The following is a 14,937-nucleotide window of genomic DNA, read 5'->3' as shown; positions in this document are numbered from 1 at the left end:
TTTAGGTTGCTTCTTCTTTCTAGCAATTCTAAATAGTGTTGCTTTGAATATTTATGAATCAATAATCATTTGAATGGCTCTTTCTATTCCTTAGGATATAAAATTAGGAATAAAATTGCTAGGTCAGGGGCTGGGAATGTGGGTTAGTGGTAGAGTGCTTGCCTTGCATGCACAAAGCCCTGGGTTCCATTCCTCAGTACCACATAAGCAGAAAAAGCTGGAAGTGGTGTTGTGGCTCAAGTGGTAGAGCGCTAGCCTTGAGCAAAAGCAGCTCAGGGATAGTACCCAGGCCCTGAGTTCAAGCCCTAGGACTGCCAAAAACAAAACAAACACACACAAAAAGAACTACACCATAGGGTAATTCTGTATGTAACTTCTGGGGAATTACAAAACTTTCTGAAAGCTATCTTACACTTTTATATTCCCACTAGCATTTGTGCATGGGTCCCATTTCCCCCACATCCTCACTAACAATTATTTCTTTTTAAAAAAAATATAGCCATCCCAGTAGGTGTGAAGTGGTAACTTTTGTAGTTTTATTTCCCTAACGGTTAATCATAATGAACATTTTTTACATAAATGGACTTATATCTGGACCCTTAATTTTTTTCTACATATGAGTAGTCTATATATTTCTTCTTGTACCACACTGGGCTGTTACTGGTGCTTTATAGAAAGGTATGAAATCAGAAAGCGCAAGCCTTTCAACTTGGTTCTGTTTCTCTCTCAAGATAGTTTTGGTTATCTAGAAACCCTTGTATGTCCATATGACTTTTCCATTTTTTTTAAGTCATTGGGATTTTGATAGCACTGAATTTGTGGACCATTAGGGGTGGTCTTGCCATCTTAATAATAAAAATGTCTCAATTCTTTCATTTCTTTCAGAAATGTTTGTGACTTTCAAGGAACTGTGGTTAAAATTATTTGACCAAGTATTTCTTTCTCTTTATGATGCTATTATAAATGAAACTATTGTCTTAATTTTGTATTCAGATTATTCACTACTAATGAAAACTGCTGATTATTATGTGTTGGTTATATACCCTGCAATTTTGTTATTGTATTGATTAGCTCTAAGAGTGATTTTGCTGATTTCTTTAGCATCATGTCATCTGAGAATAGTGATGGTTTACTAAACTTCTTGCTTTCTAAGGTGGATGACTTCTTTTTCTTGCCCTAGTGCTCTAGCTAGGATTTTCAGTACAATGTTGTATGAATATATATTTGGCAAAAGCAGGCATCCTTGTCTTATTCTAGGTCCTAAGGATAAGATTTTAGCTTTTGGTTGTTCACCATCAAAATACTGGATTTTTCATAAATATTTCTTATCAGATAATATCAGGTATTTCTTATCATAAATATTATTGCTAGGCTTTTCAGTTTTTAACCATGAAAATGTGTTTTCCCCAAGTGTTACATTTGTATTTGAGATGAGGCTGTCTGGCCCAAACTCCGTTCTACTAAAATGGTGTGTTGCATTGATTCATTTCCATATGTTAAACTACTCTTACACTTCTGGGATAAATTCTACTTGGTAATAAATAGTATATATAATCCTTTTGATGTGCTGTTGGGCTTGATTTGCTGATATTTTGCTGAAATTTTTGTATTTATATGCAAAAAGGGCTGCTGGCCTTTTCTTTTGGGGATGTCTTTGTCTGGCTTTGGTGTCAGGATAATGTGGCTGCAGAGAATGTTTCACTTTTATTTTTGGAAAAAGTTTTGGGTGGGACTGATATTCTGTAAATGTTTGTTATAATTCACTAATGAAGTTATCTAATTCTGGGGTTTTATTTGTTGAGTAGTTTTGGATTACTGATTCAATTTCTTTATGTGCTATAAGTCTGCTGAGATTTTTTTTCTATTGGCTTCTTGGGTTAGCTTTTAGTTTGTGTTCTAAGAATTTGTTTCCAGAATTTCTTCTAATTTGTTGCCATATAAGAATTCATTGTATTCTCATAATGCTTTATTTTTGTAAGGTTGGTGATAGTATCTTCATTTCTGATTTAGTAATATGTCTTACTCAGGTTTATCAATATTTTCAATCTTTTCAAATAACCAATTTTTTCTCTATTCCCTAACTTACCTCAGCTCTAATCTTTATTATTTCCTTTCTTCTGCTGGCATTGTGCTTAGTTTAGTTTTTTTAAAAATTCCTTAAAGTACAAATTACTGATTTCCAGTTTTTATTGAGGTAGACAATTTTTTTTGGGGGGGTTCGGTCATGGGGCCTGAACTCTGGGCCTGGGCACTGTCCCTCAGCTCTTCAGCTCAAGGTTAGCGCTCTACCACTTGAGCCACAGCACCACTTCTGGCTTTTTTCATTTTGCTTCTGTGGTGCTGAGGAATGGAACCCAGGGCCTCAGGCATGCAAGGCAAGCGCTCTACCACTGAGCCACCTTCCCAGCCCCTTGAGGTAGACAATTTATAGGTATCTACACTTCCCTCTGAAAACTATTTTTGCTGCATCCTATAAAATTTTTGCATGTTGGATTTTCATTGACCACTAAGGATTTCTAATGTCCTTTTTTATTTCTTTTGTGAATCACTGGCTGGTTAAGAGGGTATTACTTGGTTTCCACAAAATCTGAGTTTTCTAGATTTCCTTCTGTGCATAGGTGTTGATTTCTAGTTTCATTCCATTGTAATTGGAGAATATATTCTGCAATGATTTAAATCTTTTAAAATGTATCAACCAATGTTCTATGGCCTAACAGATGACCTGTCCTGGAGACAGTCCCTGGAGCCCTTGAGAAGAAAGTGTGTTCTGTTGCTTTTGAATGGCAAGATCAGTACTTTCAAGTTCTGCTATGCCAGGTCCAGTTTACTGTGCTGCTGAAGTCCTCCTCCTCTTCTCCTTTCTTCCTTCCTCCTCCTCCTTTCTTCTCCCTCCTCCTCCTTTTTAAAAAACCTTATTTAAGTAGTAGTACAAAAAGGTTACAATTCCACAAGTCAGGTTACTAGTACAAAACATCATTTTCTCCCATTTCCCCCCCCTCCTGTCTCTACCTTCCAATTTACGTAGTTCAGTTTTACATAAGGTGCATTGAATATAATGACTACATTTTCTCACCCTTCCTCCTTCCATTCCTGTGCCTCATCCTTTGCCCATTCCCCCAAACATGTTTCCACTTACGGGTATTCATTTTGTTAAGCAGTTCATTAGATGTTCAGAGGAGTTACACCTTTGGACTCCTCCCTTAAGTATATCATTCTTTTTTTGGGCGGGGGGAGGGTCCGGTCATGGGGCCTGAACTCTGAGCCTGGGCGCTGTCCCTCAGCTCTTCAGCTCAAGGCTAGCGCTCTACCACTTGAGCCACAGCACTATTTCTGGCTTTTTTTTCTTTTTTCTTTTTGCTTAAGTATATCATTCTTAAGTCAGTTTGTTTGTGTATATATGAATAAAACCCTGCATATGTTACCGTGCATGTTTATATTTTTAGATCTAGCTTCCACATATGAGAGAAGACATGAGCCATTTGACTCTCTGATCCTGACTTCCCTTAGCATAATTTTTTCTAAATTCATCTATTTCCCTGCAAATGACAAAATATTAGTCTTTCTAATAGATGAGTAAAATTGCACTGTATATATTTTCCATGCTCATCCATTTTGAGGAATCTGTGCTATTTCCACTTCTTTGTTATAGTAAATAGTGCATCAAAGAACATGGATAGGCAAGTGTTTTGACTATATCTTGTAACGATCTAGGTAGATGTCCAAGAGTGGTATCATTGGATCTGAGCATTTCCTTATGTGGTTATTGGCCATTCTTTCTTCCACTTGTGAGAAATCTTGATTTAGCTCCTTTACCCATTTATTAATTGGATTATTAATTGAGGCTTTTTTGGGGAGTGGTGGTTAGTTTCTTGAGCTCTTGTATATTCTGGATATTGAGCCCCTGTCAGATATATAGCTGGTAAAGATCTATGACTTTTGCTGTACAGAAACTTTCTAGTTTGAGGTAATCCCATTTGTCATGTCTCTTTCCTATTTGCTGAGCTCTGGGAACTTGACGTTCCTGTCTATGCCAGTAACATTTAACAGTTCTCCTCCTGTAGTAGTTTTAAAGTTTCAGGTCTAATGTTGAGGTTTTTGATCCATATTGAGTTGTTATTAGTGCAAAGTGACAACAGACAGGGATGCAGTTTCAGTCTTCTGCATATGGAGGTCCAGTCTTCACAATGCCATTTATTGAAGAGGCTGTCTTTTTCAAACATGCATTTTTGCTTTCTTTTCAAATATTAGATGACTGTAAGTATATGGGTTTATTTCTGGGTCTTTCAGTATATTCCATCTGACTTCAGACCTATTTTTATGCCAGTAAAAATCTGTTTTTGTTATTAGAACTCTATAGTAAAGTTTGAGGTCTGGAATTGTAATGCCTATAATCATTGCTTTTTGCCCAGATGTCTGCTTTGGCTATTTGGAGTTTTCTTTGATTCCACATTAATTTTTGGATTGTTTTTCTCTCAGTGAAGAATGACATTGGGATTTTGATTGGCATTGCGTTGAATTGTAGACCACCCTTGGCAGTAAGGCTATATTCACAATATTAATTCTATCTATCATACATGAGCATGAGTGACCTACCATTTTCTGGTGTTTCCTTCCTTGCTTCCTTCCTTCCTTCCTTGCTTGCTTCCTTCCTTCCTTGCTTCCTTTCTCTCTCTCTCTCTCTCTCTTTCTCTTTCTTGTTGTGGGGATTGAACTCTGGGCTTGGGCATTGTCCCTGCACTCTTCAGCTCAAGGCGAGTACTCTACCGCTTGAGCCATAGCACTACTTCTGGTTTTCTAGTGGTTTATTGGAGATAAGAGTCTCATGGACTTTCCTGTCCAGCTGGCTTTGAACTGTGATCCTCAGATCTCAGCCTCATGAGTAGCTAGGATTACAGGCTTGAGCCACCAGCGCCCGGCTCTGGTGTTTTCTTTCTTCAGGATTTTAGAATTTTCACTATAAAGGACCTTCACTTCCTTGATTAGGTTTATTCCTAGATTTTTTTGAGGCTATTGCAAATGGAATCGTTTTTCCTATCTGCTGCACACTGTGGGTATATAGAAAGCAACTGTTTTTTATAGGCTAATTGTGAATCATCCTGCTCCAGAAGCTTGGGAGTGGAGTCTGTAGGGTCTTTTAGATATATCATTTGCTGACAGTGATACTGACTTCTTTATTTGGATCCCTTTTATGCCTTTCTCTTGCCCTATTTCTCTGTCTTGGAAGTTTAGTATTGAAAAGGAGTAGAGAAAGTGGACATTCTTGCTGTGCCTTTAGAGGAAATGGTTTTAGTTTTTCATCATTTAGTGGCTGTAGGTTTGTCATAGCCTTTATTTTGTTGAGGTTTGGTCTTCTATTCTAGCTTCTCCAGAGCTTTTATCATAAACGGATGATGGATGTTATCAAAGGCTTCTTCTGTATTGAGATGACACTGTGATTCTTGTCTTTGGCTCTGTTAATGTGGTATAATATGTTTATTGATTTACATATATTGAACCAGCTTTGCATTTCAGGGATGAAACTGACTTGATCATAGTGAGTGATTCTTTTGATTAGTTGTTGAATTCAGTTAGCAAGTATTTTATTAGCTTTGCATCTATGTTAATCTTTTTTGCCACTCTTGGGGTTTGAACTCAGGGCCTGAACTCTGACACTGAGCTTCTTTTTCTCAAGGCCAGTGTTCTACTATTTGAGCCACAGTGCCACTTCTGGCTTTTTCTGAGTAGTTTATTGCAGAAAAGAGTCTCATGGACCTTCCTGCCCGGGCTGGCTTTGAATAGCAATCCTGAGATCTCAGCCTCCTGAGTAGCTAGGGTTACAGGCGTGAGGCACTGGGGCTCATGCGTCTATAGCTCTCTTTTTTCCTCTCTTACCCGCTTTGTTTGGGGAGAAGTGTAATGCTGGCTTCACAGAATGAGTTTGGTTATGTTCCTTCCTTCCTATGTCATGGAAAAATTCAAGTACTGGTGTTAGTTTTTTTTAAAAGGTCTTAAAGAATTCAGCTGTGACTCCATTGGGACATGATAAAGACTTCTTGATGGCGCTGGGAAGGTGACTTAGTGGTAGAGCATTTGCCTTGCATTCATGAGACCCTGGGTTCTATTCCTCAGCACCACATAAGCAGAAAAAGCCAGAAGTGGTGCTGTGGCTCAAGTGGTAGAGCGCTAGCCTTGAGCTGAAGAGCTGAGTGACAGTGCCCAGACCCAGAGTTCAGGCCCTACGACCGGCCAAAAAAAAGCTCGAACTTGTTGAACTTGGGCTTTGCCTTTCTAAGGCGTTAGACTATTTAAGTTCTTCCTGTATTAAGTTCTACTGTATTTAAGTTAATATGTTTGTATATTACCCAATATATACAAGTTTACAAGCTCACCCAGGGGGCTATCCTATTGAAGATGGGATACTAAAATATCCATTTTTTTTCTTTTTGGTCTTTTTTTCTTTTTTGGTACTAGAGATCAAACCCAGCACATTGTAATTGCTAGATAAGCATTTTTGCCATTGAACTACATCCCAGTCCTTCAATTCTTACTTCACACTATTTGTCAACTTTTGCTTCATATATTTCAGGATAGTGTTGTTAGTTGTCCATATATTTATAATTGTCATTATATTCCTTAAAGGGTAGTGTTAACCACACAAAATGTCACAGTGGTCAGTGATTCATATTTTATAGCTAAAATATAATCGCCCTAAAAGATAATCCCAGTAAAATTATAGTCTGTTCCTCTCTGACTTCTCTACAGAGAAATGTCAGATGTCTTACAATAAGGGTTTGTTTTTAAACAAATGATACATAGATTAGAAATGACTTCTAATAATAGCCACAGATGACCATCTTTCTTAGTTCTTTTCTCTACAGGTTCTGGAAGTTCAACTAATAGTTTGATTTCTATGCTTTTCTGAAACAAGGTAGAAAACAAAGTGAAATGGGTCACATTAGCTCAATATTTGATAGAAGGAACTATTGCTGTTCTTTTAAGTATTTTAAGTTGTACAAAGGGGTTTCAGATCAAGTCAGAATACAACGCATCTTAATCAGTATCATTGTTTTAATCCATCGTTCCCAGTCCCATCCATCCCTCAAATTAGTAACATTTTAAAATATGTATATGCAAGTGTCTTTACTGTATCCTGACTTGTAATATTTTGAATCAATGCCCAGAATGGTATTGCTGGATCATAGGATAGTTCTATTAGTTTTTTTTTTTTTAAAGAATCCTCAGACTGTGTTCCAAAGTGATTGCCCTAGTTTACATGGCCATTAACATTGTGACAGGATTCCTTTTTCCCCACATCCTTGCCAGTGTTTGTTGTTTGTAGTCTTGAAGCTGTCCAGTCTTACTAGGGTGAGATAAAAATTTCTATGTTGTTTCAATTTGTATTTTCTTTATGTCCGGTGATGTTATGTATTTATTCATGTGTTTGTTATTGTTGTGAGAAGTTTCTAGTTAGCTCTTTTGCCAATTGGGTTGTTGAGTTTAGCTTCTTGAGCTCTTTGTATATTAGGCCCAGATGTATAGTTGGCAAATATCTTTTCCCATTCTGTAGGCTTTCTTTGTAGCTTAGCAACTATAGAATTATTGCTTTTTTATTAATGTGATATACAAAGGGGTTATCATTTCGTAAGTTTGGCAATGAGTACATTTCTTTTTGACCAATTCTTTCCTTTGCTCTCTCCCAGATTTTCCCTGCTATCACCCCCTCCCTTTTTTTGTGCTGGTCTGGTAGTCCCTGGGCTTGAATTTAGGGTCTGGGTGCAGTCCCTGAGTTTTTTTGCTCAAGCTAGCGCTTTACTACTTTGAGCCATAGCTCCACTTCTGGATTTTTTTGGTGATTAATTAGAGATATGAGTTTCATAGATTTTCCTGTCTGGGTTGGCTTTCAAATATGATCCTCAGATCTCAGCCTCCTGAGTAGCTGAGATTTACACGCATGAGCCACTGCTGCCCAAGGAATTATTGCTATTCTTTAGTGCAGGCTACACTTATTTTCCTGTCACCAGAATCTTAAATGGTACCACAAGGATCCAGGGAGCTGACAAAGCCATGCTGGATGGTCCAGCTTGACTCACGGCAGATACACTGCCTGGGCTACGTGGCTACAGCTACATGACTGTCCTTGTGCCAAGTGGCAATGCTGAAATCAGAATTTTTTTTCCCTTTCTGGAGGTTTTGCTTTCTAGAAATCTTGAAAACCCACGAGAATGTTTGGGGAGCCTTCACTGTGCTTCTGGCAGATGACTACAGCCCCTGCCCACAAGGAGCTCATTCACAGCAAACTAACCTCAGCAAATGCCAGCTCATGGATAAAACTGGAAGCTGCCATCCAAACTGATGTATGCCCATTGGCTTTGGCAGTTTACTTGGAAAGGTGCAAGGAAAGAATTTTTTTTTCAAACAACTGATGGCCTTTATACCTCACTATTACTATGAATTACTATAACTGCAGTGTTCCAATGGGGTGTATTCTGTGCATCCCCTAGCTGTTGACATGAATCTCTAAAGAACTTAGTACAACATCTGTTTACAGAGCAGTGACAGTACACTGGGCATCAGAACGTATCCATCAGCATCACACGCAGGATCGTTTCACTGCCTACAAGCCCCCTGTACTCTGCCTTCTCGCCCTTCCCTCTTTCCTTCTTTGGAACCCCTAGAAAATTAGCAAATTAAATTTCATTACAGAAAGTAAAGTGACAGTTCTCATAAACCTTTTGGCTTCTAGTATATTCTGGAAATAGTGTTCTTGTTCATGCAACAACAAACCACTTTGTACATCCTAAAATCCTTTAGTTCTGCGTGTAAAATTCTACCTGAGGAGTTTAGATCTGGAGCTAAAAAGGATTTAGACAGAATCAATCAATTAATTAATTGGTGCCAGTCCTAGATCTTGAACTCAGGGCCAGGACGCTGTCCCTTAGCTTTCTTGTTCAAGGCTAGCCCTCTACAACAGTCCCACTTTTGGGTTTTTGGTGGTTAATTGGAGATGAGAGTCTCACAGATTTTCCTGCCCAAGCTGGCTTTGAACAGCGATCCCCAAATCTCTGCCTCCTGAGTAGCTAGGATTACATGAGTGAGCCACTGGGGCCTAGCCAGATAAAAGTTTTCACAGGTCACTAGGAAAGAGATAGATCTTTACTAATGGGGGGCGTGAGAGGGTCAGCAGTACAGGTAGATCACAGCTTTAGAGGAAGGGAGGTGACGAAGGAGTTGAGCAGAATACAGTAAGCACCAGGGTTACAGTTATGGCTCAGGTTTCAACCAGAACTGATTTCTGCCCCTCCAGTGCAGGTACCTTTCTGATCTGTATCACCTTTAACAATGACAACCTTCATATCTACAGGTTATGCTATTAAAGATTTAACCAACCATGGGTCAAAAATATTTTGGGAAAAAACTGTTTCTGTACTAAACATGCACAGATTTTTTTTCTTGTCATTATTCCCTAAACAACACAGCATTACATCTATTTACATAGTGTTGACATTGTACTGGGCATCAGAAGTAATCTAGATATAAATGATGTAAAGTATGCAAGAAGATGCATGTGGGTTCTAAGCAAAAGCTATGCACCATTCTACAAAGGGACTTGATTTTTTGAGGGGTGTAAGTATGCGTGTTTCAGTGTCAATGACTTAAGCAGTGTCTGACTTTTGCATTTGATCACTCTGCTTCTTCCTCACAGTGATACTGAATTAACTGGAAATTAGGTACACATCCCAAAGGCTCCAGGCTCAGCAGGAAATTCAATTCTGTAATGAAAGTTCTTCCCTCGTTTATATTCTCCTGCTGGGTTTTTACCGGTGTTGATCCTAAAGCATGTCATCTGGGTTTAAACTTTAAAATTATGTTTCCCAATCTCCATTTTGGGTTAGTAAATTGTTTAACATTTTCCATCTTGGGTCCTAGAGTCTATACGGGAAAGGTAGGGTGTTGTAGTGAAGGCACTGAGACTGCTCTGGCCTATATGGCTTAGGGTCTATCTTTCCATCTTCAATTTCTTCATTTGTAAGGTCAAGGTGATCATGGTGGTGGCTCCATCCACCTCAGAGAATTCTATTCTACTGAGGTGGTGCTGGAGCTGACATGTAGTGAGGACTGAGTTTGGGATCTCTACCTGAGATCCTCAATGTGTCAGCCTCCACCACAGAATCTACAAGATTGTGCCTGCTCTCCACTGGAGGGGACAATGGGGACATAGGAATTGCCCCTTTATTCAGTGAAATGAAGTGGAAACTCACCAAAGCCCCAGCCCTTGTTTGCGTGATTCAAGGCAGAGCCAGGATGGATCATCTACATCTCTCGAGGCACAGATACTAACTTTTCACAGCTCAGCTAAGGAATATTGTTAGACATAATTTAAACTTTCACTAATGCCTCCTTATTTATACAGCACTGTCAAACTTCTGTCTCAGTATGGAGCCTTTGGGATACATTCTGACTTGCAGCTGATTCTGTATCACTTTAAGAAGTTTCATTTATAAAAGGAGTTTTGGCCCTCTGGATGACTTCTCTTTACATTTTTAAAACTTTTTATATTTTGGTGGTACTGTGTTTGCTAGGCTGGTGCTCTACCACTTGAGCCATGCTTCCAGCTTAGCTTTTTGATAGTTATTTTGGCGGTAGATTCCCAAAGACTTTTCTGCCTGGTTTGGCTTCAAACTTTGATCCTCAAAGTCTCAGCTTCCTGAGTCACTAGGATATAGGCATGAGCCTTGGTGCCTGGCTTCTTCATAGTTTTTGAAGTATTCAGTGAATGGCTGTCCAGTATAGACAGAAACCGAAGGAATGTGATAGTCATTCTTGAGGGCAACAAAATACAACTCCTACCCAAGTTTCAGCCATCAATGGTAGCTAATCACAAAAAACAGAGCTTACCTGTAAAAAGAAAAAGGAAAAAAAAAAAAGGAAAGGAAAGGTCCTTCTCATCAAATTTAAGGAAAATCACTTTTCTGAAATATCACCATCCAAGCTTATATTCTCCATAGACTGATAACACTAAGTACCATTGGTTTATAAAGTAAAACCATAAAATGGAAATGTAGAGGGAAGTCCAAATGATCAATAGCTTATCAACTGCTTATAATTTGCAAGAAATAATCCACATATCCATTAATTACTCATACCTCCTTGGAGACTAAGATTTGGCGTAACTCTTTCCTGAGATCAATAAAACGATCGTGGAATAGGGCCAGGCACCACGACTCCGTGAAGTAGCTGGTGAGGGAAGAAGAGATTCAGTTAGATGGCAACCCTCTCATTACCACTAATAAAGTATTTACCTGCTTTTTTTGCCTTGATAAATTACAGTTCTGGCCCCATTGCAATCGTTTGCTCATAAAATGCCTCGTGGAACAGGCTAGCCAATCAATTTTTTAAATGGATGTTCCTGATGTAAGGCCAGGTTCTGTAATTACATTTAAAGTGGTTTAATTCAGAGCTGGGGCAAGACCCAGTGAAGAATCCTGATTTTATCAGAATTTAAAAGCCTGAAGATTTGTAAAGAACGGTGTCTCCATTATCTGCCCTCGTTTGAGAAAAACAGATTGCAGGATTAACTGAACTGCTGCATAACAAATTAAATTTGGGGAGACAATAACGCAAATGTTGCTCATCATTAAGGTTTCTGGATTAATAATGACCAGAAAAACAGGCCACCTCAGTGTTGCAACATGGGCTTTGCACCGTTGTGCCCAATGCTTAATTGAATCTCTCAGGGAAGCTCTCTTTTGGTGTTTCTTTTTGCTAACTTTTCACTAAAAACTGAATAAATGCCATTTTACACAAAGAACCATTTTACTATTCATTATTCATAGGCAATAGCTAAAAATTGGATGTCTTCTTGAAATTACCAAGAACAGTGACTAGTGTTTTTTGTTTTGGTCCGTCCTGGGGCTTGAACTCTGGGCTTGGGCGCTATCCCTCAGCTCTTCAGCTCAAGGCAAGCGCTCTACAGCTTGAGCCACAGCACCACTTCTGGTTTTCTAGTGGTTTATTGGAGATAAGAGTCTCACAGACTTGCCCAGGCTGGCTTTGAACTGTGATCCTCAGATCTCAGCCTCCTAAGTAGCGAGGATTGCAGGCGTGAGCCACCGGTGCAGTGCTAGTATTTTAACTTTCACTTTATTTGAATGCTAGATGTCTTGCAACAGGGAAGTTAACTTCTCTGGGGTCTAAGTCACTTTGATTATGTGGGCTTCATTTGTGGATGGGAGTCTGCCGCTCTGGGTATTGTTCATGGATACCACACATGTGCACACAGGAGGAAAAAAATGGTGCCCCATGCAGGTGAGACCTTTTATCCTTTAAGCAAAGAATAAAAACTCTGAAGGACCATGGAGTTAGTAGAAGGTGAATATAATGGCAAAATCTGTGCTGATCTGTGTTTGGGTTCTTGGCCATCCGCTAGTCACTTGAATGGAATATGACCTAAATTTCCAAGTTCGTTGCCTACCTTGCTCATCCGCCCTTAATTTCCATATTGCTTATTCCATACTGGCTACTGGTGGAAGCAGGGCAGGGACTGAAGTAGACATCATCCCTGCCACCAGGGAGCTTCTGTTCCTGAGATGACTGAGCAATACATAGCATGCTAGGTCCTGGGACACTTAGAATAAACTGTGATTGGAGGAGGACGGGTGGGGGGGGGGGGGTAAGTGTTGGGGAAGGAGAGGGTAATGGAGGCTCAGTCCTGAGGCAGTGACCTAGTGAGCACAGACCCAAGGGAAGGAAGACTGCAAGCCACTTGAATACCTAGGGGAAAACTTTTCTGTCAGGGAAATCGGGTGCAAATATCCAGAGGCAGGAATATGTCGGGATCATTCAGGGAGGCTGGGTGGAAATCCATAAAGGGGGGCAGAGGCTAGATGAATTTAGAGAGGTGATGGATGGATGGGTGGAGGGATCTGGCCACAGCTATGGCATCCAGCTAAGCACTTGCATGTAACAACTAAAGCCATGTGTGACTGATCGCTGAATGAGTAAATGCATTCGCGTTGCAATGTATGCATTCTGTGCTGCTTAGCTCTGAATGGTCCCGCCTAAATGTAGAATATGGGTGGCAAAACTGTAACATGGTGTGACTCTGGGTCTCCACAGCACCTGCCCAGGGCCAGCCCTGGGGCCAATGCTCCTAGGCAGCCTCAGGCTGCTGCTCCTTCCTCTCCAAATTTAAATTGTTATGATAAAGGTGATGTACAGAGGGGTAATAGTTACTTACATTTCTTTTTAGATAATGTCACCCCTTCCCTGCCTCTTGTCCATATTTTCCCTCCTATCCTTACCTACAAGTCGTGTAGTTTATTTTCAACATCATATCTAGTGAGTACCATTGCTGCATTTGTTTGCCCTTTGTCCCTCCATTTCTGTGCCCCCGTACTTACTCTCACAAAGACAGATCGATGAACAAACAAGACAAAAAGAATAAACAGAAATAGTAACAAAGAAAAACCTCTGGTTTCCAATTCCTGGAGTTCATTTTGATATATATTTTGTGCATACAGATATTGTACCTTAGTGTTCTTCCACTAAGAATACCCTTCTTTGGTCTCACTGTGTGAACGCCTAAGTCCTATATATTTTACCATCTTCCAGTCTATATTAGATGTAGCTTCCAAATATACTCTTTTTTTTTTTTTTTTGGGTCCGGTTGTGGGGCTGAACTCTGGGTCTGGGCGCTATCCCTCAGCTCTTCAGCTCAAGGCTAGTGCTCTACCACTTGAGCCACAGCACCACTTCCGGCTTTTTTCTTTTTTGCTTATGTGGTGCTGAGGAATCAAACCCAGGGCCTTAGACATGCAAGGCAAGCGCTCTACCACCGAGCCACCTTCCCAGTGCTATACTCTGTCTTTCTAAGCTTGGCTTACTTCACTTAACATGATTTGTTCTAGGACCATCCATTTTCTCCAAGGTAAGTTTTAGTGCAGCTGTGCCACCCAGCATAGGGTGGGTGGGTAAGAAGGCATAAAGGGGGCTGGGACCCTGCAGGGTCCTATAATCATAACAATAAGAAAGCTCTGAATTTAACCAAACTCATTTTGCAACTGATTATAACACCAGGAGTTGAATGGGGGTCATTTCCCAATGATGTTAAGGAGTTTTCCAGAAACCAGAAAAAACAGAATGACTTCTGGTTTTTCCTTTTTTCCCATTCTCAGTGGAATGAACGAAGCAGCTTAACTATAGCTGCTAATGCTCCACAATGGGGCCACATCTGACTAAACATGTCAAAGGTTGAAAAGACCCGAAGTAGAATATAGATTAAATCCACCTACTCTCCTGAGCCTCCCAGATTAACATCACAGCACTCTGCAGTGTGGGTTGTTTCTTGTCATGATTTTTGAGGCTGCCTGGGCTTTTGCCAGGCCATTAAGAGGGAGGTCAAACCAGCCCAAGAAAGGCTCAAACCTGGAAACTGGAAGTATTGGTTCTACCAAATGTGCACAATCAGCAAGTGAAAAAGTGCTAAGTTGAACTCTGGTGAGCTGGAGGCTGTTTGCGCTCGCAAGCCTCTCTGCCCCCATGGCCAGCAAGGGCCATGGTGGAGGCTATAGTGCTGACTGAGGAGTTTGGGGGGAATTGATATTGCCATGTATATTGCAAATTAAAAAATAAAGCATACTTCTTTCCCAGGTCATGTTCAAAAAAGGAAGACTAGATGGAATCACTGGCCTTCTTAGTTGGCTACCTAGAAGTCTTTAGGAAAGACAAGAACATGGTGGTGATGGATGGAATAGTCTTGATTTGTTCTCCCATTATGGCAAGGGGTGTGTCAAAAAACCTTATTCAGTCTCCAGGACCTAGTAGAAGACAGTATTGTCTCTCTTCCTTTTGCCCATGCCTGGCTTGCTCTATATGGAACGACTTAAATTCCTCCATCACTTTTGCCAATCATACACTTAGTTCGAAGAAGTCCGAGGAAGTGTCACCTGGTAGAACAAA

At 40.1% G+C, this 14,937-nt stretch overlaps 1 protein-coding gene across 1 annotated transcript in view; it reads right to left on the bottom strand.

Moving 5' to 3' along the window:
* Nucleotides 1–14,937, bottom strand: part of Cfap61 (cilia and flagella associated protein 61) — a 237,419-nt gene that overhangs the window by 5,106 nt on the left and 217,376 nt on the right. Inside the window, exon 25 of the mRNA XM_042666424.1 lies at nucleotides 11,124–11,214. Within this exon, the coding sequence (XP_042522358.1) occupies nucleotides 11,124–11,214 (91 nt within the window). The remainder of the gene's footprint in view (nucleotides 1–11,123; nucleotides 11,215–14,937) is intronic.

This window comes from Dipodomys spectabilis, unplaced genomic scaffold, assembly GCF_019054845.1.
Source record: "Dipodomys spectabilis isolate Male_0828 unplaced genomic scaffold, ASM1905484v1 ptg000365l, whole genome shotgun sequence".
In the NCBI taxonomy this organism is placed as follows: domain Eukaryota; kingdom Metazoa; phylum Chordata; class Mammalia; order Rodentia; family Heteromyidae; genus Dipodomys; species Dipodomys spectabilis.
Note: the sequence above shows the minus strand (reverse complement) of the source record. Positions and strands in the feature narration are given on the sequence as shown.